Source organism: Corvus moneduloides, chromosome 26 (genome assembly GCF_009650955.1).
Source record: "Corvus moneduloides isolate bCorMon1 chromosome 26, bCorMon1.pri, whole genome shotgun sequence".
Lineage (NCBI taxonomy): Eukaryota > Metazoa > Chordata > Aves > Passeriformes > Corvidae > Corvus > Corvus moneduloides.
In genome coordinates this window covers 4,810,241-4,832,767 of record NC_045501.1, presented here as the reverse complement: position 1 = coordinate 4,832,767, position 22,527 = coordinate 4,810,241, and the positions used below count along the sequence as shown (strand labels likewise).

The following is a 22,527-nucleotide window of genomic DNA, read 5'->3' as shown; positions in this document are numbered from 1 at the left end:
AGCCCAGCCTCCGGAGCCGCAGCCTTCCCAGGGCAGTGACGTTCAGGAAAGCTGCGCGTGTGACAGGGTCCATATGTGTCCAAGTGTCTGTCCATGTGTGTTCATGTGTGCGTCCAGGTGTGTGTCCAGGTGTGCCCATGCGTGTCCATGTACATGTCCAGGTGCGTGTCCATGTGTGTCCCTGTGTGTGTCCGGGTGTGTGTCCATGCGTGAACATGTGTGTCCGAGTGTGTGTCCCGGTGTCTGTCCGCGTGTGTCCAGGTGTGTCCAGCTGCGTCCATGTGTGTGTCCGGCAGTGTCCGGCAGTGTCCGAGTTCCCGCGCGCGCCTCCGCGCGGTGCTCGCGGGGCGCGGCCCGGAGTTACCGATCCGCCTCGCTGCGTGATGACGTCATGCGGGGCGGGGCGTGCGCGCTCCCGGCGCTTCCGGGTTCCCCGGCCGGAGACGCGGAGCCGGTGAGCGGGGGGGGGGGCACCGGGGGCGGTGGGGCCTGACGGGAGGTGCGGGGTGAGGGGGGCCCGTGGGGTGCGGAGGGTGCGGGTCTGACAAGGGGTGCGCGGTGGTGGGGGTGCAGAGTGACGGGGGTCTAGCAAGGGGTGCAGGGCGCCCATGGGGTGCGGGGTGCTGAGGGTCAGCCAGGGGTGCGGGGGATGGGGTCTGGCAGGGGGTGCAGGGTGGTGCAAGCGAGCGCTGCTCCCCCAGCTCCCCACGGCCGCTCACCTCTCCCCAGAGCCGGGCAGGCCCTGATCCCTCCCCAGCCACCCGGATGCCCCCACAGCCACCCCGGGCAGCCCCCGGCCTGCCCGTGCCAGGCCCCACACGCCTGGGCTGGGCTGCGCTGCCCAGCCAGCAGCCTTGGCCCCTCATTCCTCCTCTCCGTGTCCCCCGTGGGGGGGACAGCAGGTCAGATGTGCCTTTCCATGGGGCCCCGCTGGGGGTTGGTGTCTGGTCCTCAATTCACTCTCTCCAGCGCTGACACCCCAAGTCTCTCGGCCTGTTCCTCCCACCAGCCAGAGATCCCAGCACCTGTGGGATCCTTACAGCTTTCCCTGACTTATCATGTGTTACATTCTCGGTAAATCACGTAAAATGAGCAGTTGCAAACAAGCTCTGGGTAACTCTTGTGTAAAACACAGAGATTAAAAAGCCTATTCCTCATTGCCTTCCTCACAGCGACTACTGTCCCCCTGCCAAGGGATGCGAGCCACCCGCCCAGCCGGATGGCACCACAAACATCCACGGGGAAACTCCAGTGCTGGGAATCCAAAGCAACACAAAAAGTGGGAGTATAAACCTGGGAACATCTTGCCTCAACACGCTGGGGCTTTCACAACCTGCTTGGCCCATGCATGGCGGCTCCAGCAGCTGCAGCACCACGGAAAATCAACCCCAGCTCTCCCTGTGGCTCCGGCAAATTGTAGCCTGGTGCAGGAGTAGGTAACAGGCTGAAGGAAATCCCCTGTTTGGAGTGTTTGGAAGGCACAGTCTCACATCCAGGCTGGGAGCCCAGTGGCTGCCCTTCCTCCCCCGGCTGCTCCTGGGCCCCCACGGGGCAGAAGCTGGACGGGTTCATCGTTGGTGATGCTTCTCTGGCCACCACCAGGTTTGTCAGCTGTGACAAATAGGGACGAGGGTGGTGTGATGGTCCCATCCTCACTCCATGCTTGTGTTCCTGCCCTGGGAATCACAGCGCTGCTGCTTCAGGCTGGGCACAGGGAAGGAGCCAAAGTGGGACCATGAGGGTCCTGCTGGGGCTCTGTCCTGTCCTAACCCTCGCCGAGCTGTTCCCAGGGGTTTTATCCTCATAGCAGCCAATCCCCATGCCATGACACTGGCTTTCCTGCTCCTGGGCTGCCTCTGGGCCCAGCTTGCACTCAGCTCTGTGTGGAAAGCAGGAGCTGTGTGGGAGGAAAGTGCTGTCCCCACAGTGGTCCTTGGACCCACTGTGCCACCAGAGCCCCCACGTCCCCAGGTCGGAGGGTGACTGGCACAGCACTCGTGTTTGGAAAATGACTGGCTCCACGTTCAGGCCTTGAGTCACCGCTCACGCTGCCATCGTGGGCTGTTGTTTTCCATCCCAGAGCACGGGCAGTGACCTGCTGTTTATTTATAACTCCCAGAGCGTCACTTCTTGGGAGACCGAGGAGCCGAGCTCTGGGACAGGGGCTCTGTTCTGCTGACAAGAGCCTTGATTCCAGCTGTTCTCAAGGAATCTGGCTGGTTTGCAGCAGTTTGGGAAATCAGCAGCTCTGCCCTTGCACCGTGACTCTCCTCGTGGGTAGGTCGGACTCCCTGCCTGGAGTTGTTCCTCACTTGTTTGCTTTGTGTTGTTTCACCCTGGGAGCTGCTGGGGTGGTGACTGCTGGGAAATCCAGTGCATTTTCTCTGCTGTAGCTGTGCTTGTCTCTGTGTTTGCACATCTGTCCCATCTCTTATCTTCTAAGATCACAAGGATCAGCCGTGGCTTTCCAGGATTTGCCTGGAAGTGCTCCAGAGCCCTCTGGTTCTTTCTAGACCCAGCACCAGGGCTGCTGTTCCGATTTCCCTGTGTTTCACCAAGATTTGTTAGATGAAATCCGCCTCAGAGCTGCTTCCTTGCACTTGTTATTCAGGAAAATGCTATGCCGACAGAAGTGGTGCCATGTGGATTCATGGCGCTGGAACAAACTGGTTGGACTGGTCGTGGTGGGAGTGGAGAGTCCCATGGTGAAGGTGGTGGGTTGTCCTCCTCAGCTCTCGCCTCCTGCAGGCACTGGGAGAGGTCATGCTGGCAAAGGAGAGTGTTTGGGGGGGAGTAACTTTGTAAAACTTAGACCAGGTCTTTGTAAAACTCAGGTGAAGTCTTTGCAAAACCTCTGCTGTCAGCCCTTTCCCTGCAACCAGCTCGGGACTCCAGGGTGGTCCTGGAGCTGGAACACCTGTGCTGCCTTGCTGGGCATGAGAAATGCCACCCTGTGCCCCCCGTTGGGTCTCCCACCCTTGGGTCTCCCCCCTCAGATCTCCCACCCTCAGGTCTCTTACCCTTGAGTCTTCTCCCACACCTGGGTCTCCTCTCACTCCTGGATCTCCTGCCCTTGGATTTCCCACCCTTGACTCTCCCATCCGTGGGTCTCCCACCTGCAGTGTCTCGGGGATGATGTGTCTCTTGTCCTCAGGGAGGTGGTGGGGAAAGGGGCAGAGGCTGCCCAGCCCTGAGGAACCTCCTGGGTGGAGGGCAGAGATGGGAGTGGCTCCCTGTGGTCCTTGTCAACCACTGCTGCCACTTCAGGGGCCCCTCGTTCCCCCAACCACCCAGCAGCCCCTGAGCCAGAGGTTAACTGTCCTGTAGTCCCTGTGCTCCCCCCATTTCTGTGTTGCAACACAAGGAGAGGAAATCTTATGACAAGTCACAGCAAAAACAGTTTCGTTTTCTCTGAAATCATCTGTGAACCCTGGAAACACTGAGGGTCCGTGCTGAATTTGGCCCCAAGGAGCTCTTGTCCTACTGCTCTCAGCAGGGCCAGCTGGGGTGGTACCTGCACAGGATGCTCTGAGTCTGGGATGTTCCAGGTCTGGGATACTCTGGATTTGGGCTGCTCCAGACTTGGGCTACTCAGAGTTTAAACTGTTCCAGATCTGGGCTGCTCCAAACTTGGGCTGCTCTGGGTTTGGGCCACTCCAGAATTGGGCCACTCTGGGTTTAAACTGCTCCTGATTTGGACACTGCTGCCTTCAGGACTGGCTGTGGCCATGCAGGAGCTGCTCAGCAAACCATGGTTCTGCCCAGGCTTGGCAGGAGAGGGGCAGGTTGATACTGTCAGCTCTGCTCAGGGAAAGCTCTGGGGATTTTGTGTTGGCTTGCAAATAAAACCTGAGACATCAATGCCATTCCAAGCCTTTTGGCAGATCCAACCCTGCGGCGAACAGCTGGGCTCTCCTCCTCCATTTGGATGGCGAGTGATTCCAACTTCAGGGAATAGCTCAATAGGACAAGGTGGAATGGTTTCACACTGACAGAGGAGAGGATTAGATGGGATATTAGGAAGAAATTCTTCCCTGGGAGGGTGGGGAGGCCCTGGCACAGGGTGCCAGCTGTGGCTGCCTCTGGATCCCTGGAAGTGTCCAAGGCCAGACTGGACAGGGCTTGGAGCACCCTGGGACAGTGGAAGATGTCCCTGCCCATGGCACGGTGTGGCACTGGGTTGTCCTTAAGGTCCCTTCCAGCCCAAACCATGCTGGAATTCTATAAATAAATTCCTTCTCTAGCCTCTCATATTCTTAGGAAGCTGTGAGCAGTAGCAGATGCTGGAGCAGCTCTCGGACCCCATTCCATGCCAGGCCCTGCTGTGTTTGGTGAGGGATGGGGTGAGGGATCCAGCCATGGGTGAGAGATCCAGATGTGGTTGATGAGGGATCCAGCCGTGCCATGAGTGTCCTGCTGGCACCACACGCTCTGCTCAGAGGCTCCAGGCACAGCTGGGTTTCGCAGACGGCTCCAAGGGAGGAGCAGGGCAGGAAGCCAAGAGTCAGAAGTCAAAGGTCCCTTGTTGTCTGCAGCCCTGCAGTGGCAGGTGACCCGACCAGGCTGCCCAGACTGCTCAGATCAGGTTTTTCCAGGGTTTGCTGTAGCAGGAGGGCACTGATTTTCCTCTGTCTCCCACCAAAGCAGCAGAGCAGCCCTGGCACCCCCCAGCATGGGGAGGTCCTGGGATTCATGGGGTTCATGGAGAACCAGAAGCCTTCCAGTACTTAGAGGGGCTCTTAAAAAATGTGGAGAGGGCTTTACGTGGGCAGACAGTGACAGGACAAGGGAGAATGGGTTTAAACTGAAAGTGGAGATTCAGATGGGAATTCCTCCTGTGAGGGTGGGCAGGCCCTGGCACAGGGTGCCCAGAGAAGCCGTGGCTGCCCCTGGATCCCTGGCAATGTCCAAAGCCAGGTTGGACATTGGGGCTGGGAGCAGCCTGGGACAGTGGAAGGTGTCCCTGCCCATGGCAGGGGTGGCACTGGGTGGGCTTTAAGGTCCTCTCCAACCCAGACCATCCTGGGATTCCATGATTCTTTCCCATCTCCCCAGCCAGTTCTGTGCTGATAGGGTCTGTCCCAGCAGGGTTTGGAGCAGCATCACTCCTCTGGCATGTGACAGAGAGCTGAACTGCTGTCACCTCTCCCCAGGCTCTGTTAGCGGGTCACACCCCTTGTCCAGGCCACCTAATGCCACTCCCATGGTTTTTGAGTGCCTTTTTCAGGCTCAGACATTCCAGGTGGCACAGGGACAAGGGCAGCAGTCCCTGGCCATGCCTGTGGCACTGCTGGCCAGACCTGCCTGGCAGCTGCCCCAGCCTGGGGGCTGCCTGAGGGCCCCTCCCAGGGGTTCATTACTCTCTCCTGGTCTCTTGGCCCTGCTCTTTTTTGCCTGAAACACTCCTGGTCCCTGGGAATTGTCCCTGGGAACCACGGTACCTTTCCAGGTCAGTCACTCCCAGCTCAGATCCCACCGTGCCCTGGCCGTGGGCACCTGCAGAACGCCTCAGGGCAGGATCCATCCCTTTTGGGTGCCACCAGGAGCCCTTTCCCTGGCAGGTGAGTGGCGTGAGACCCCTGGGTGCTCAGCCATGCCCTCCTTGTCCCACAGGTGACATGTGAAGGCAGCGCGGGGAGCGGCAGCAGCGGAGATGCATTCCAGCCACCCCGAGGACCCCAAGGAAGCCATCCAGGTGAGCCAGACCCCCCCCCAGTGCTCCCCAGACAGCTCCCAGGGCAACTCCAGGCACTGCTGGGGTCAGGTAGGACTTGTGAGTGCCGCCAGCTGGGACTGGGATGGTTTATATTGGGATTGGGAAGGGGTCCTTGATGGTTTGTCTGGGTTGGGGGATTAAAGGAAATAAGGGGTGTGTGGGTTAAATCACACCTTGGCCTTTGCAAGACTCCACGTGGGGCAGGGAAGGTGCTCACTCTGATACCTGGATGAAGGAGTGTTGTCCCCCCCAGTTTGGGGTCTCTTCACCCAACCTTGGGAATCTAAACCCGTTCAACAAGCAAAGTTCAACAGCAACAGTTAAACCCAAGTGTTTAATTCATCCCATGGATGAATCTGTGCGTGACTGATAAAATCATCCGCACTCTTTAACCTTCTCAGCCCTCAGTGCTCCTTCCTTGGGGCAGCAGACCTGGGGGGCAGCTGGAAAAGCTGGAAAACAGCACCCCAAATAAGGGACACACTCCCCTGGCTGTTGCCCTTGAGCTACAGCTGCTGGGAATCTTATTTAGATGCTGAAAAAAATATCCCAGGCTGGAAATTTAATATGAGTTTGTACAGCCAACCCAGGCTCGAGTCAAAATCTGCACAGCCCTGCTGAGGGAACATTCAGCATTTGCTGGGAGGTGAAACATGGATGGTTTGGCTGGAATCTGACGAGGAATTTGTGGTGTTTTCCAAGCGCCTGCTGGGAAACACAACTGTGATTTAAAATAAGGTTGGTTGAGACACCCAGGCTCAGCTGCTTTAGGAAAAATCCTCTCCACCGGTGTGAAATTGTTAAATTCACCAAACTTGCTGCTTTCAACTGGTGGAAGAGGAAGTAAAGCTGCTGGAAGGCAAAATTCCGACATCCCAGCTTCAGAACCCATTGAGTCTCTCCGAGGGCAGCAGTTAAACCCCAGTGTCCTTCCAAACCCCGCTGTTTTGGGGGCCCGTCCCTGGAGGGTTTACCCAGCACAGCCGCTGAGGTCGATGACTTTGATTTCTGCTGCTGGCCCCATGTCACATGTCACATGTCACATGCTGCTTGGGCTGACCTGCACGAGCTCAGGGGATGTGTTCCCTCCTCTTGAGTTTCTCCTTTCTCACCCACACTTAATCCTCATGTTTCCCCCAAAGGAGTGCCTGGAAAGAACCAATTCCTTTTTTCCCATCCTGTTAAGCCATTTGCTGTCTGTTGCTCTAAAGGCAACCCCAGTTCTGGAACACCAGCTAAAATTGCATAAGTTATTATTTTTATAACAAAATAAGCCAGATTCCAGGAGTGTGAGTTCCCAGCTTGACCGGTTCAGCCGCTGCAAAGGTTGAGGATGAGGGAGGAGTGGCGTGATGCTTCACTGTGGATAAGCCTGACTGTTTTTTGAGCTCTTTTACATTTAATCCTTCTTAATACTTTCACTTTTATAATCCAAACCTGCACCTCCTGTCTTGCAGCTGATCAAGAAGCAACTGGTGAATGCCATCAAGGCTCTGCAGAAGCAGTACGTGAGCTCGGACGCCGTGGTCACCAGCGATGACAGCAACGCCAACACGCTCTGCAGCGCCCTGGAAGCTGTGTTTGTGCACGGGCTGAAGGCAAAGCACATCAAAGCAGAGAGTGGGGGGAAAGGGAAGAAATCCGGGGGTCGGGGCCCCCTCCCCCAGCCAGTTTTTTGGGGCCTGCTGAAGAGCATCACGCACCGGTGAGTGGGTCTTGCTGCTGACAGGGATTCGCATGCTCAGGTTTATCCCTTCTTTTGGTGCCGTCAGATTCGGGGAATGAGGAGGATGGTTCGATGGACAGATGTGTCTCTACCCCATCTGTGTGCTCAGTCCCTTCAGCTGCAGGGACCGATGCTCTCACAGGGCTTTGGGGGGGCTGCTCAGGACCCTGGGAGATGGAGGGAGTAGAGTGAAGCCCCTGCGGTGCCAAGAGGGGCTGAGCCCCCACATCCCCTCTCAGCATGTGCCAGGGGTGAGCTGATGTCCCCAGAAAGTCAAGGATTGAAACTGAAGGCACACCCCTTTCTTATTTATTTCTGTGTGCGAGGCTGGATGTCTGGGCCCTGTGGAACCCCAGTGACCACACTGGTGTCCGGCAGCAGCTGCTTATGGGATGCACAACACAGGGATCTGGGCTCTCTCCTAACCTGGATCAGCCAGGACTGGTTGGCCCCATTTCCCCCTGCCCCAACCAGCCTTTGAGGAGGTCTCTCCTGAGTCATCACTGTTTACTGGGGTTTTCTGAGCCACTCCCTGAGTCAAGTTCACCCACAGTAAATAACAACCCACACACAAAGTGTTCTGAAAGCCTCATCCAGCTCCATCACCGACTCCTGAATTATGAAAGAGCAGATGAAAATAGCTCTTTCACATGCTGTGGGGGATATTTTTGTGCCCTTTGAAGGCTTTTCTCTTCTGTCTTGAGAGACAGATTAAAAAAGAAATCTTACAAAACCTTTGCTCTGGTTTTTGAGGTGTGTGCAGTGAGCTGGGAGTGAGGAAGATCAGGGAGCGTGGTGTCGCTGTTAGATTTTAGGGAAGAACAGCTGAATTCAGGAGTTTGGGATTGCTTGAGCTCAGCCTCAGCCACATTGTTTCTTGGGGGCTGCCACAACAGTTTTCACTGTGTTTTGGCTGCTTTTAAATTTGAAGTGAGGATTTAGACACATGATTGTAACCAAGGAGGATCCAGCCAGCACAAACCCCACAAATTCACAGGGACAGCAGGAATTCTCCCTCTGCATCCTTGCCCGGTGCAAGCAATGGGTGGGAGATGCCTCTGGTCAAAGAGAGGAGGAGCAGCCAGAGGCACCGCAGAGCTGCCTGGGGTACTTACCAACATGTTTAGTTTGGGGCATTCAGGAGCCATTTCCCTCCATGGAAAACCACACTTTCCATGAAGGAGGGAGATTTTCCACAGCCGGTTTTATCCCAGCTCCTGAACTCCCTGTAGCAGAGCAGGTTGGGCAGTGTCTGATGGAGACTCAGGCCCTCCTGAACCCCACGATGGACCAAAACAGAGCTGCTCACTCCTGTTCTGTTCTTTTTCTTCCTTGCCCAGGAATATTGTCTCGGAGCTGGAACAACTGATGTTTATCAACACAGACGTGGGGCGCTGCCGGGCCTGGCTGCGGCTGGCGCTGAACGACGGCCTCATGGAGTGTTACCTGAAGCTGCTGCTGCGGGACCGGGCCCGGCTGCATGAGTACTACCAAGCACCAGCTCTGCTCCTGGACGCCGAGGAGTGCGAGTTTCTCCTCTGCTACTTGCAGGGTTTATCGTCCTTGACCTTTGAGCTCTCCTACAAGTCAGCAGTTCTGAATGAGTGGACCGTAACCCCGCTGTCCCTGTCGGGTCTGTGTCCCGTGTCTGAGCTGCTGGATCCCCTCACGTCCTCAGCCTCCGAACCCCGCAGGAAAGCATCGCTGGGCTCCATCTCCCAGTCCTCGGGGTCGGATGAGATTGAGATCCAAGCCCCTGTCCTGCCCATCAGCAAAGCCAGCAGCAAGATCAAGCTCACATCGTCCTCGCTGAGCCTGAACACCACGAGCTCGTCCCAGCTCTCGTCCAGCCTGGGCTCCGACAGCCTCCCCCCGGTGCCCTGCACCCGCAGCCCCGAGCGCGGCGAGGAGCCGCTGTCCTGCGACTCCGACCTGGGCACCGCCACCGCCGAGGACCTGGACAGGTCCCTGCAGGAGTGAGTCTCCCCACATCTCCTCTCTGAAGGGATTTTTGATCCTCTCTGGGCTCTGGTTGTTTTCTCTCTGTAGGCAGGAAGGCTTTCTCCCTGCTTGCCTTTAACAAGCTCTTTTTCCCTCCTGGAAGGAGCTTTTGTTCTTTTTGTGAACCGCTCAGCACGGCTTGCTGAGACCCTGCTGCCACTGCAAATGAGCTCACAGCCACTGAAGTGTGTGTGTCCTCTTTACCAGGGCAGAAACGTCAGAAAAATGCTGCTCCCTGGTTTCAGGAATGTCACATCTTCCTGGTGTACACTGGGGGATGCTCCAGGGCTTTCCACAGGGGGAAAGAAATGAGTTTGGTCACAGAGAAGGGTTGTAATTTGCAGCTTTGGCAGATCATTCAGAGAGAGAGGTTGTTGGTTTGTCATCCTTGTGATTTATTCCTGCCAAGCATCCAGCACAAAGATTTCCAGAGTTATGTAAGCTCTGAGTAATCTGTAAATATTTTGCCTGCCACCTTTAGAGTGTGACTCTGAGGGAGCCGAGCCTCGGGGTGATGCCTCTTCCCAGTCTTCAGGAAGAGTTGGAGCTGCAGGCTGTGCTTCCCCATCTATAACAGCATCATTCCCTTCTTCCAGGATTTTGCATCTTCCAATAATCCTGGAAGAACCTGCCTTGACTGGATTAAACTCATGATGGAGATGCTCCTTTGAGTTTTAATCTTGGGCTGGTTTAATTCTGGGGCTGGCAGCGGTCTGCGACCACGGGAACAGCCAATTCTCTGGCCAGGCTCCACTGTTAATTGCTCATTAATGGAAACAATTGGAATTTGGCACATGGTCCAAGGCTGGATTCATGTCCAGGAGCTGTACATGGGGCTGGGGCTGTGGGGAGCACCCAGTGCTGTCCCTCCATCCACCAAATTAAAACCCATTAATGGGTGTAATTGGGAAATGCTCCCTTCGCAGGCAGCGTCCTGCTCCATGCTGTGGGGCTGACGCTGCTCTGTGGGGCACAAATCCCACATTTTTCTGTTGGCATCACTGGGATGATACCGTGCTGCCAGCCCACAGAGGCCAGCGGTGATGCTGAACTCTTTTTACATGGTTACAGTGTGCAATAACAGGGGGGTTTTATAGGTTTTGGTTATTGAGCTGCCTTCAAACCCATCACTTTTCCATTTCAAGGGTGTTGTCCGAGTTCAGCAAGGCCAGGCCAAGCCCAGAGGCCCCAGAGGGACGGCTGCTCCCCAGCGTGCTGGGCTGCTCCCCCCGGCCTCCCCCGGGCCCCCCGGTATCGCCTGCCCGCCCGGCACCGACCCATGGAACACACCAGGAGCCTCCCCCCAGCAGTGCCAGCTCTGCTCGGACAGGAGACCCCACGCCCCCCAGGCAGGGGAATGGAGATGCCAGCGGCACGTCCAGAATTCCGGCCCCTCAGAATGGTCTGGGCAGAGCAGAGAGCAGCGGCAGCGAGGGCAGCCAGGCAGCCCGCAGCCCCACGGCCCAGTACCTGCTCTCACCCCTGCTGGGCTGTCCGGTAGGTGCCACAGCCCCTTCCCTTCCCTTCCCTTCCCTTCCCTTCCCTTCCCTTCCCTTCCCTTCCCTTCCCTTCCCATGCTCAAGGGAAATAAAACTGGGGACAGCTCTGATAGGCACTGCTGTTCTAGAATCAGGGAATCCCAGAATGGTTTGGGTTGGAAGGGACCTTAAAGCCCATCCAGTGCCACACTCCTGCCATGGGCAGGGACACCTTCCACTAGACCAGGGTGCTCCAAGCCCCGTCCACTTGGCCTTGGACACTTCCAGGCACAGATTTCTCCAAACTCCCATCATCTGTGCTGCTCCCACTTGGCTATCAGTGATGGTTCCAACCCCATGGAGCCGTGGTTGTGCAGCTGCTTCAGGAGAAACTGGATCAAAGTCTCTATTCCCTGATGAAAGAGGCACCAAAGCTTTTGAAGCCCTGCCTGGCCTGTCAGTCACCCCTCTCCAGGAGCAGCTGTAGCAGGAAGTTTGGGGTTTCTTAGGGATATCTGGAGAGGGGTGAGCTCTCACACAAATCTGGCCATGGACTGTGTGCAAGCGATAAAACAGCCCCGGAGTCGAGGTTCTCAGGGGGACTTTTCTTCATTTATGGTCCACGTAAGAGGAGGGAAAAGGGTTCACTGGACAGGAAACAAAGTCGTTTCCCAGTGGGAAAATCCCCCTGCAGCACATCTGTTCCCAGAGCAGGATGGCATTCCCAGGTGTTGAGCCTGAGCAGCAGCGGATTTCCCCTGCTGCCAGCAGGAGCTGATCCACATCCATGAGCTTCTCTTTTTAGGAAACTCTTTGAACAGCCCTGTCCTCTGTGTAATTTGTTACTGACTGTTCCATCCTGGTTCCCATTGTTTCCATGCTGGTTCCCATCCTTTCCATGCTGGTTCCCATCCTTTCCATGCTGGTGAGGGTAGGATATACCTCACACCCCCCAGACCATTCCTCCTTTTGCTCTCTGCTCCTCTTAGTTCCCTCCCGCTTATCCCGTTTCCGCTGCTTCCTCGTGGCCTGGAGCCAGTTTGACCTAATCTATGTATAACATACTGTGTCAACAGGAAATTCCCCCTGCTCTCCATGACTCATGGAGCGACCTGCATTCCTGCCCCAGGAGTAATCCAGGAGCCGCCACCCCGTGATCCTCCCCGCAGGGTGGTGACAGCTCTTGTGCTGTCACTTCGGTTGTTATTCAAAATAAAAGGATTTTGGAAGGCCGGGAAGGGGAGTTGAGAGGACATTCCCATTGGGATGCAGCCCAGGAAGGATCTAGGAATGCTGCTCCCTTTTGCCAGGGCACTGAGCTGGATTGTTTTTCCCTCCTGGTGTTTGCTCAGGGACCTTGTCCCAGAACCTTGCTCCTTTCAGGAGGAATTTCTTCACTGAAAGGGTGGTCAGGCCTTGGAAGGGGCTGCCCAGGGAGCTGGTGGAGTCTCCATCCCTGGAGGTGTCCAAGGAACAGCTGGACATGGCACTCAGTGCCTTGGCCTGGCTGCCAAGGTGGGGATTGGGCACAGGATGGACTCAAAGGGCTTTTCTCCCTTAATGATTCTGGGATTCTTGTAGCAAGAAAAGCTCCTGGAGAAGCTACAGCCACATTTTCTTCAGCTCATGGATCTCATCCCCTCCTGGGATGCAGAGAGAGACTTCTTCTGCCTTCCCTGCCTTATTTTCCCCTGCACAGCCCAGGCCCCTGTAGTATCCTCTTGTGAGCCATGGGTCTCTGTTTCACCCTGGACACCTCTGTGCCTCTTCCCATCTCTGTTTTTCCTGGTGCTGCTGCTCCAGCTCGTGCCCCTCCATGGCAGGGCTGGAATTTCACCCCCGTCAGTAAAACTCTGTGGCCCTGTGGTCGGTGCAGGGAATGTGCTCTCCTTCCACAATGACTTTAGGGGGAGAGAATAGATTGATTTGGGGCTTTATTATCCCACCAGAATATGATCCCAGTGTTTTCCAGCTGTGGACACAGTTCCACAGATCGTTCTCTGATTGGAGGGAGCAGGGGAGCCATCACCTGCGAATGGCCAGCAGAAAATCAGTCATGGAATGGTTTGGGGAGGAAGAGACCTTAAAACTCATCTAATTCCCAACCTCCTGCCGTGAGCAGGGACACCTTGCATTAAATCCCACACATCAGTGCCTAGGATTTGGGCTGCGCAGGAGCAGCCCCCGAGGAGGGGTTGCTGTGGATGTGTGTGTTTGAGTGGCACTGGGTGTTTGATGAGCTTAATAATTCATAATATTTCTTTTTTTTAATAGACGAGCTGGATCTCAGAAGATGATTTCTACAGACCTTCCCCAGGAGAGGGCAGTGGGAGCACAGCCAACACCAACGGCTTCGGGCCAGAGGGGGACAGTGAGGAGCCAGCCCTGGGGCTCATCAGTGCTCTGGACTTGGAGAGGCTCTCAGTGCCATCCTCAGACACTGGGAAGCCCAAAATGTCCCCAGAACGGGAGCAGAAGGGCTTCAGCGTGGTGCACCGCAGGCAGATGGGTACGTGCCACCTCCTGCTGCCCTCGTGCTCGGGGGCTGTTCCAGGTGGGGCTGGGCTGTCTGGGGAGAGCTGCTGGCTGGTGTGAGCTGATGGCAGCACTGGGAGCTACAGAGGGCAGTGGAGCAGCTTCCCAAGGCATTGCTGAGCCCAGGGAGGCTCTGGTGGGAAGCAGTTTAGTGGGAGAGTGTCTGTCCACCCTGCATGACACCTTTCCTTTAAATCCCACTTGTTCCCAGCCTCAAAACCCAAATGCAGGTGGACAATGATGGAGACCAAGGTCCTGTCAGCTCCTACCCCAGCCCACCACGTACCAGCACTGGCTCTCACCCCTGCCATGCCTCTGGGTGCTTGGTTTGAGCCCCTCTTGGCTTTTCTCTCCTCACTGGCTTCCCCACTCTCACTTAAACTGAGCCATCTTTTGCCCCAGGTCTTTCCAACCCTTTCCGGGGGCTGCTGAAGCTGGGCAGCCTGGAGCGGCGAGGAGCCATGGGGATATGGAAGGAGTTTTCCTGCGAGCTGTCCCCGCTGGAGCTGCGGCTCTTCCTGGACCATGAGGACCGCATCTGCGTGGAGAGCTACTCCCTGCTGCGCTGCGAGTCCCTGGTGCTGACCCACTCCGACGGCCGCTTTGAGCTGGTTTTCCTGGGGAAAAAGCTCTTCCTCCGAGCCCCTTCCCAGGATGAGGCTGAGGACTGGCTGGACAGGATCCGCGAGGCGCTGCGCAAGTGCCGGCCGCAGCTGGAGGAGGAGGAGGACTGGGAGACTCTGGAGAATACCGAGGATGGAGGCGAAGCCCAGCCTGTCCAGGGCGATTCCAGTGCTCTCCAGTACAGTGACGTGCCTGGGAACAGCTTGGACTGGACTGCAGCTCCAGAACCAGAGCTGGATGCGATCAAAGAGGCTGTTCTGTACATGGATGTGGACAAAACCTGGGTCCCATTTATTTTTTCCCTGTCTCTAGAAACTCTGAAGTGCTTTAAAATCAGGAACAATGAAAAAGTTTTAAGCAACAGTTACGGTATAGGGACCATCCAGGACATCCTTCCAGACACGAGCCTGGGGGGACCCTCCTTCTTCAAGGTGATCACCTCCAAGGCCGTGCTGAAGCTGCAGGCTGAGAATGCAGAGGAGGCGGCCTCATGGAGGGAGCTGGTCCGAGAGGTGCTCATGTCCTACCTGGAGAGCGCCGAGGAGGCGCTGACCCTGGGGGGCAGCTTGGATGGGCACTCCCAGGTCGTCCTGAAGAACATCGTGAAGGAAAACGGCTTCTTGTTGCAGTACTTGGTGGCCATCCCCATGGAGAAGGGCCTGGACTCGCAGAGCTTCATCTGCGCAGGTACAGAACCATGGAATGGTTTGGGTTGGAAGGGACCTTAAAGCCCATCCAGTCCCACCCCTGCCATGGACAGGGACACCTCCCACTGTCCCAGGGTGCTCCAAGCTCTGTCCAAGCTGGTATTGGACACCCAGTGGTCCAGTTGGGTATTGGACCCAATTGGATGGGGATGGGGCAGCCACAGCTTCTCTGGTTTCCCAGGAATCCCAGCAGCACAAGATGCCCTTGGTGGGGCTTCATGTCCCCAGTCAGGGGCACCTTTGGTGTCCTGTGGGCACAGGGTGAGTCCCCCACGCCGAGCCCCCATCCCTCCCCAGCCCAGTCCAACTGGGATGTTACTGGGCTCCCATTTAAGATGCTTTCAGTACAGACAGTGGGGAACTGGGGTTGAAGCAACCAACCTTAGGTGGATCAGGAAGCTCAGGACTCTCTTCCTGGGCATTTTGAGGCCCCAGCCTGTGGGGAAAGTGCAATCTGGAGCAGTTTTTCCAGTAAGGCAGCACGAGAGCAGGGATTGCCATGGGTGTGACGGGCTGATTTTGCAAAACAATAATTTACCCTTCCCCTGACGCCTCTCAGCACGCGGGGAGGTTCTGGTGGCACCTTCACTGACCTCCACAGGAGCTGTAATTTGCTCTTTACCTCACTAAGTTAATTAAATTTCAGATTTCTCTCCTGCTTCAATTATATTTCTTGTACCCTCCAGCAGATTGGGTTTTTTCTTTTAATCTCTCTCCTTTTTTTATATAATATTTTTTCTGGTCTGTTTGGTCTCTGCCTTCCTTCCAGGCTCTGTCCTGCATCTTCCACCTCCCCACAGCTGGAAGCAACAAGGCAAAAAGACAAATTCCCAGTTTTTCTGTGTAGGTTTTATTCAGGGATCTGCCTGCCCTGCTTTCACCCCGCTCCCCAGCCTGACACCTGATGTGTTCCCTTCCATCTCAGGGTAATGAGCAATAAAGGCTGGGTTTTATTATTAATTCAGAAAGCAACACATGATCTCCATGAATATTTTGGGGGAGTGAGCTCCAGCTACTCCAGAGTGCAGTGCATGGGGTAATAAAGCCGAGATGGGTTCCCCACTGCTATAATAAAGGGGTTTTTGGGTTAATCCATCCTTGCAGATGAGGGTTTGGTACCCTGTGACAGCAGCAGAAAAGAAAAGGGCTGAGTGAAGGCAGAATAGTGCAAAGCTACTGGTGCAGGTGATGGGGCAGCAGGTGGGATTGAGGCTCTTCCCCAAACCACTGGGATGCTGCCAGAATTCACTTTTCCTGAAAAAAAAACCACAAACAATTGAACCACTTGATGGATAAGAGTGGGTTCAGGGATAGTTCAGCCTCCTTTTTATGGAGAAAAAGTGAAGCAGCAACTGTTGAACCATCACAGTCCTAAATTCATGAGGAAGGGGCTGGAGGCCTCGCACTGAACGTCCTACAGGTGCTTTAGGTGCTCTCTACCCCTTCCCAAAACTTCCTTGTCCAATTCCATGCTGCCAAAAGTTTCTCCTCATCCCGGCAGAGGTGGGCAGAGGCTGTGGGCAGCACGGTCCCCTCTCACTCCCTGCTCCCGCAGGCTGCTCCCGCCAGATCGGCTTCTCCTTCGCCAGGCCCAAGCTCTGCGCCTTCTCTGGGCTCTACTACTGCGACAGCTGCCACCGGGACGAGGAGACCGTGATCCCCTCCCGCCTCATCCACAACTGGGATCTGACCAAACGAGGGGTGAGTCCTGGGCTGGGTCCCTGCAGGGAGCAGGGAAACGCTCCAGCATCTGCTTCCTGAAGGTCCCTCTGGGCATTCCCTGGGCTGGAAGTGCCCACTCCAAACCTCCCTCCGAGCTCGCTCTGGGGCTGCTCCTTGGTCAGTGTCCACCTGTCCCCTCTGTCTGTGCCCCAGGTGTGCAAGCAGGCCCTGAAGTTCCTCACGCAGATCCGAAACCAGCCGCTGATCGACCTGAAGCTGGTCAACGAGAGCCTCTACGAGCACGTGGAGAGGATGGGGCGGATCCTGCGCAGCCGGGAGCAGCTGAAGCTGCTGGGGGATTATCTCATCATGTGCCGCAGCGGCGCCCTGAAGGAGCTCAGCAAGCGGTGAGGTCCCTCCCGGGGTGACATTCCCCTCTCTTGGCACCCTGGTGGTCTCCTGGTCCTCCTCCTCACTCACCATGGGAGCAGGGAGTGGTGCTGCCAAGGCTCAGGGTGACTTTTCCCTCCATGTCATCTGCTCTAAGGAGTTATCCGTGTGTTGGCTGGGTCAGCACAATGAGCTGTGACTCAGGAAGCACCTTCCTGGCTGAGGAGCTTCTGGCTGGACAGGAAACACCTGGCAAAATAGATGAGATATTTATTTTCTTTTTCCCCCCCGCTTTGAAATGCTCTCACGTGATTTCCAGTGGCAGGATTTGGGATGTGAAAATGGGCTCTGCAGTGATTCACTTCAAGAGGCTGCTTCATCCAGGCTCCTCCTTGCTCCAAAGCTGTTGGAGGTGTGGTGGAAACCATCTACCCCGTTCCTCTCTGTGCTTCTTTGCAGGCTTGATCACAGGCATTACCTCCTGGAGTGTCCCCACAAATACAGTGTGGCTGATCTGAGGCAGGTGAGAGCTGTGCATGGTCACAGAATCCCAGAATGGTTTGGGTTGGAAGGGACCTTAAAGACCACCCAGTCCCACCCCTGCCACCCAGTTCCACCTCCCCCTAGACCAGGTTGCTCCAAGCCCCCTGGCCCAGCTGTAGGGGTTTTCCAGGTGAAAACACCCCGATGTCTCTGTGGGTGCCATGTGCTGCTCCTTCAGCAAGAGGTTCCCAGCAGTTGGGTTTTTCAGTGATTCCCAAGCCGGGAGCCCCATCCTGGCAGGTTGTGGGTGCTGCTCTCAGCCACCCAGGGTCCCACTGCGTGCCAGGCGTGTGGGGGTGGGGTTGTTTTGGGGGGCAGCCTTGCCTTCAGGTGGCAGCCCAAAGAATGGGTGTGACCCAGCAAACCCCGCGGGGCCGGGCTCCAGGAGCGCTGACCCCTGTGTCCCCCAGATCGCCGACGGCGTCTTCGAGACCTTCCTGCAGTCGCTGCTGCAGTTTGCGTCCCACCACGTCTACAGCTGCGACCTGTGCACCCAGCGCGGCTTCATCTGCCAGATCTGCAACAGCAGCAGCATCATCTTCCCCTTCGAGTTCGACACTACCACCAGGTGAGAGAGCCACCTCTGCCCATCCCACCGCAGCCAGGACACCCAAGGGCACAGCCAGGACACCCAAGGGCACAGCCTGGCTCCTCCAGGAGCACCAAACAACCCCTGAGTTCTGCTCGGGGTCTGCATTTCCAAGGCATGTGGGGGATTGAAAATGGCTCTGAGGTGGTTGTGCATCCTCGTGATGCCCATGACCTTGTGGTTTCCGTGTCCTCAGCCATGGGAACCATATTGTGGTGCCCATGTCCTCGTGACAGCTGCATCCTCATGGTGCCCATGTCCTCGTTGGAGCCATGTCCTCATGGTTCCCCCATCCTTGTGAGACTCATCCTCACAGTGCCCACATCCTCATGCCCATATCCTCATGGGACCCATCAGCCCCAAGATGCACCAAACCAAATCCAGGCTGTTTGGGGCAGGAGAGGACTGTCCTCACAGAGCCAAGATGGCACCAAGAGAGGTGGCTTTGCAGACTGAAGATGCAGAGCCACCAGCATCTTGCTGTCAGCCTGCAAAAGCCTTGCTGGGTGCTGGGTGCCAGGGCAGCCAAGGGGCTGGAGGGAGGAGGAGGAAGAGGAGAAGGAGGAGAAAGGTTCTGCGTGTCCCTGTCTTGCTCACCAGGCCAGTGCCTCTCCCATTCAGGGTCGGTTGTGACCCCTTGCAGGGGCTGCAGGACGGAAGGGGAAGCAGCAGTGGGACTGTCCTACATCCCTCTGCAGCCATGGAGGGAAGGATGGACACAGGGACACAGAGTTCATAGAATGCTAGAGTGGTTTGGGTTGCAGGGACCTTAAAGCCCACCCAGTGCCACCCCTGCCATGGCAGGGACACCTTGCACTGTCCCAGGCTGCTCCAAACCCTGTCCAGCCTGGCCTTGGACACTTCCAGGGCTGGGGCAGCCACAGCTGCTCTGGGAGCAGAGATGGAGGGTGGGCAGCACTGTGGGATGTGCTGGGAGAGGCTGAGGATGTTCCCAGCAGGAGAAGGGTGATGCTGGCTCTCACTGAGGTTTTCCCCTGCCCACAGAGCTCCCATCCCTCAGAGGCAGGGACCTGTCCTGCAGTGAGGTCAGCTGTGGGTCAGGATGCAGCAGCTGGACAGAAGTTGCAATCAGGATGGGGATGGTGCTAGAGGGGAGCTCTTATCCCCACCACCATCAGGGTTTCCTGAAGAAATCAAACCCTTCCAGCCCAGGAGCCTGCTCCCCTGTAGGTGGAGAGATCCACATCTCCATGGTTATGTCATTGAATCGTGGAATCATTCAGGCTGGAAAAGCCCTGTCAGATCATCAAGTCCAACTGTTCCCCCAGCACTGCCAAGGCCACCACTGACCCATGTCCCCAAGTGCCACATCCACATGGCTTTTAGATCTCTGCAGGGATGGTGACTCCATCACTGCCCTTGGCAGCTGTGCCAGAGTTGGACAACTCTTTCAGTGAAGAAATTTTCCATAATACCCAACCTAAACCTCCCCTGGGGCAACTTGAGGCTATTTCCTCTTGTGCTGTCTTATCCTATTTGGCATTGAGCACAGTCCTGGCAGAGAGATTTCACAGGCTGATGAGCTGCGTGGCCTCGCTTTGCCTGGCAATCCATAAAAGTGAGCAGCAACACCCAGAACCTGCAGAAAATATCGAGGATCCGTGGGTGCTCCATGTGTTACAGAGCTGCGAGTGTTTCCGTGGAGGAGGAGCAGCGCTGGTCGCTCCCCTCCCTGCCACGGGGACAGCGCTGAGCTCATTATCGAGGACAACAACATCCCCGGGGGACCGATTTTCCCTGGAAAAAGAGCAGCCGGACTCTGGAAAGTGCTGGCACGCAGGGCTGAGCTGGCTGGCGGCCAGCCGGGGGTCTCGTGTCCCGTGGAGCCGAGCTCTGAAGTTTGTTGACGTCTTTCTTTTTCACACTGACGGAGGAGGCTGTGCAGCAGGAAAGCGGCTCAGCCGACATCCTCGCGGAGCTAAACGCGGCTTCCTGCCCCTCTGCCCGCCCCGGGGCCGCCGGGTCACAGCGGCACTCGCTGCAGGATGTGTCTGCAGCGCCTCAAACAATGACCCCGCCAGCGCAGGACCCTCTCCTGCTCCGGCAGCTCGGGGGGAGGTGGAGGCAGGAGATGCCACTTCTCACTCGGAACCACACTGGGTAAAACCCGGCTTCCCAAATCTCCCCACACCTGGGGAGCAGCCACAGATCTGGAGAGGCCACGTGGAAGTGTGTTCCACCGGGGAAATGCTTATTTTCCATCCCAAATCCCGCCTGTCCATGCACGAGCCTTTCCCTCTCCTGAGTCCTTCAGGGTTTGCAAGCTCCTCTCCGGAGCAGGATTTGGCCCCAGCTGTGATGCCGTGGTCCCTTTCCTGGCACTGCCAGCTGTTTCTCCACCCCTCTCCCACGTATCCTTTGGGGAATTAAGGTGTTCGGTGCTGTTCACACATGGATTGTGCACAGGTATTTGCACAGGGAAGGTAAATCTGGCTGCCCCAGTGGCATGTGGCTCAGCCACCTTTTGCTGCCACCGAGGAGCTGGGGATCACAACCCAAAAATTGACCTCAGCCCTCATATCAGGGACGTTTCTGCTGGTGACTGAGCAGTGAAACCCCTGCTCGAGCTGGGGTCCTCCACAGGGTGTCACATTCCTGCTGCTGCTGAGCCAGATCAGGGAGCTCCAGCACCTCCGCAGAGTGACCTGCTCAAGGGCAGCTTCCTCCTGGCTGTCCATCCCTTCCCTGCAGCTCCACTGTCCCCACAGTGTCCCTGCCACGTGCGGGTCCTGCTGTCAGGGTGGGGGTCCCCCACCCTAGCCATGGCCAGCAGAGGGTCCCCAACAGCGATGCTGTCACAGGGGTCGGTGTTGAGGGATCAGCGTCAGGTGCCAAGTGGTCTCTGTCACAAGAGTCGATGTCCAGGGTTTGGTGTCTCAGGGTTCGTTGTTGCCGGGGTTGTTGTCACGCCCTCGAAGCTGCGCTCGGCGCTGGGAGAGCAGGGCACAAACCTCAGCTCAAACCTCACTCTCGTCTCTCTCTCACACATTGGCAGCGCCCACCATGCTCCTTCCGGCCGAGCCGCTGCGCTCGGAGCTGCCGGGGGGGATGAGGAGCTGCTGGGGTGGATCTTCCGCTCGAGCAGCTGCTGCTCCTGCGCTCGAGGCTCGTCCTGAGCCGGAGCCGCGGCTGGGGCTCTGCTCAGCGAGTGCTCAAAACATACCAGGACAGGGAAGTGTCTCCTGGTTCAGTGGGGGAAGTTTGGTCTTTGCTCTGACGTTACCAACACAGTGGGTTTGTTTTTTTCCCTCTTTTCCCAGGTGCAGCGAATGCAAAACGGTCTTCCACCGGGACTGCCACGCCCGGGCCCCGTCGTGCCCGCGCTGCGAGCGGCGGCAGCGGTACCAGCGGCGGCTGGAGGCCGGCACAGAGCCCAGCCTGTAGCCTGGCACTGCCCTCGACACTGCCCGCGGGATGGGGATGGCGGGAGGGACAGAGCAGAGCCCCCCTGCCTGAGAGCCCGTCAGGTGCCTGGCCCTGCCCTGGGGACAGGGACAGTGTGGGGTGGGTGCACCTGCCCCACAGAGGGACCCTCTGCCCACCCAGGGCCGAACAAGGGGGGGTGGAAAACTCCATCCCCCTTCACACTAACCGGGTGCTGTTCCCTGTCACCCTCCGGGTGCCAATGTCCCCTCCCAGTGGAACCCAGCGGCTCTCCACGGTGTCATCCCAGAATTCCAATCAAGGGTGTGGAGAACTGACATTGATCAAAGCTCTAGATTTTTAGGATGTTCGATACTGAAAACTGGTATTTTTTTACATGGGGGTTTTGCACAACTGGGCTGCTCTGGGTGATGGAGCCGCGCAGGGAGGGGACAAATTGACACTTGTGCCTTTAGGGACCTGCGCGCCCCCGGGGGACCGTGGGTGCCCCGAGCATCTCCCGCTCCGAGCCCAGCCAGCGCCGTGGCCGCTGAGAAGAGCCAGGGAGAGCCGGGCCGCTCCTCCCTGCCTGCTGCTTCTCATCCTCGGGAGAAATTTTATTTTCCTTTAACCCCTCCCCACGCAAAAATAATTAAAGTCTATTTAACAACAAGTGAAGTGATTTCTGGGTTTGCTTCTCTGCAGTGGGACCAAATCACAGGTTGAACCTGACACGGTGTCTCTGTGGGAAGAGGGTAGGGAATGGGTATGCTGCCTGTCCCTTATCCTCTGTCCTCCATCCTCCCTGCCCATCCTCCAGGGTTTTGCTTGGGAAACTGGTTGGGGGACCCTTCCCCATTTTCCTTCCCGTCTGCTCCCCACTGGTGTCAGCCTCTCCCATCGTTATTTTCCCTGCGCCCATGTGCCAGGAGGACTTCGGGTGTGCCCACCAACACAGCAGAACTCCCTGGGGTGTGTGGGGACAAAACCCGGGACAGAACAGCTCCCATGGGGCCCCCCTAATCGGGTCCCCAACCCACTGCCCAGGGAGGCCGTGCCAGATCCGGGAGCAGCGCAGATCCCGGCTGAGCCGCGGGGCTGGGCCCTTCCTGCGGCAGGAACCTCCCGAGGAGCCGTTTCCTCGTCGGGCGGCAGCGGGTCCCCTCCGCCAG

General features: G+C 57.0%; 1 protein-coding gene across 3 annotated transcripts; it reads left to right on the top strand.

Annotated features, from left to right (window-relative positions):
- The first annotated feature begins 363 nt into the window (after nt 1-363).
- Nucleotides 364-22,037, top strand: LOC116435339 (pleckstrin homology domain-containing family M member 1-like). Of its 3 annotated transcripts, XM_032091616.1 has the most exons (13): nt 364-454; nt 1,173-1,602; nt 5,614-5,695; nt 7,174-7,421; nt 8,783-9,418; nt 10,589-10,940; nt 13,196-13,430; nt 13,859-14,767; nt 16,343-16,488; nt 16,663-16,856; nt 17,299-17,362; nt 17,793-17,950; nt 21,253-22,037. In XM_032091616.1, exons 3-13 carry the CDS (start codon nt 5,654-5,656, stop codon nt 21,374-21,376), a joined length of 3,108 nt encoding a protein of 1,035 aa, XP_031947507.1. In that variant the 5' UTR covers nt 364-454; nt 1,173-1,602; nt 5,614-5,653; the 3' UTR covers nt 21,377-22,037. The 3 variants fall into 3 exon arrangements, with proteins under 3 accessions (XP_031947507.1, XP_031947509.1, XP_031947508.1); XM_032091618.1 differs by lacking the exon at nt 21,253-22,037 and having other exon boundaries at nt 17,768-17,852; XM_032091617.1 differs by lacking the exons at nt 364-454; nt 1,173-1,602 and adding an exon at nt 2,181-2,277.
- Nucleotides 22,038-22,527: the final 490 nt, after the last annotated feature.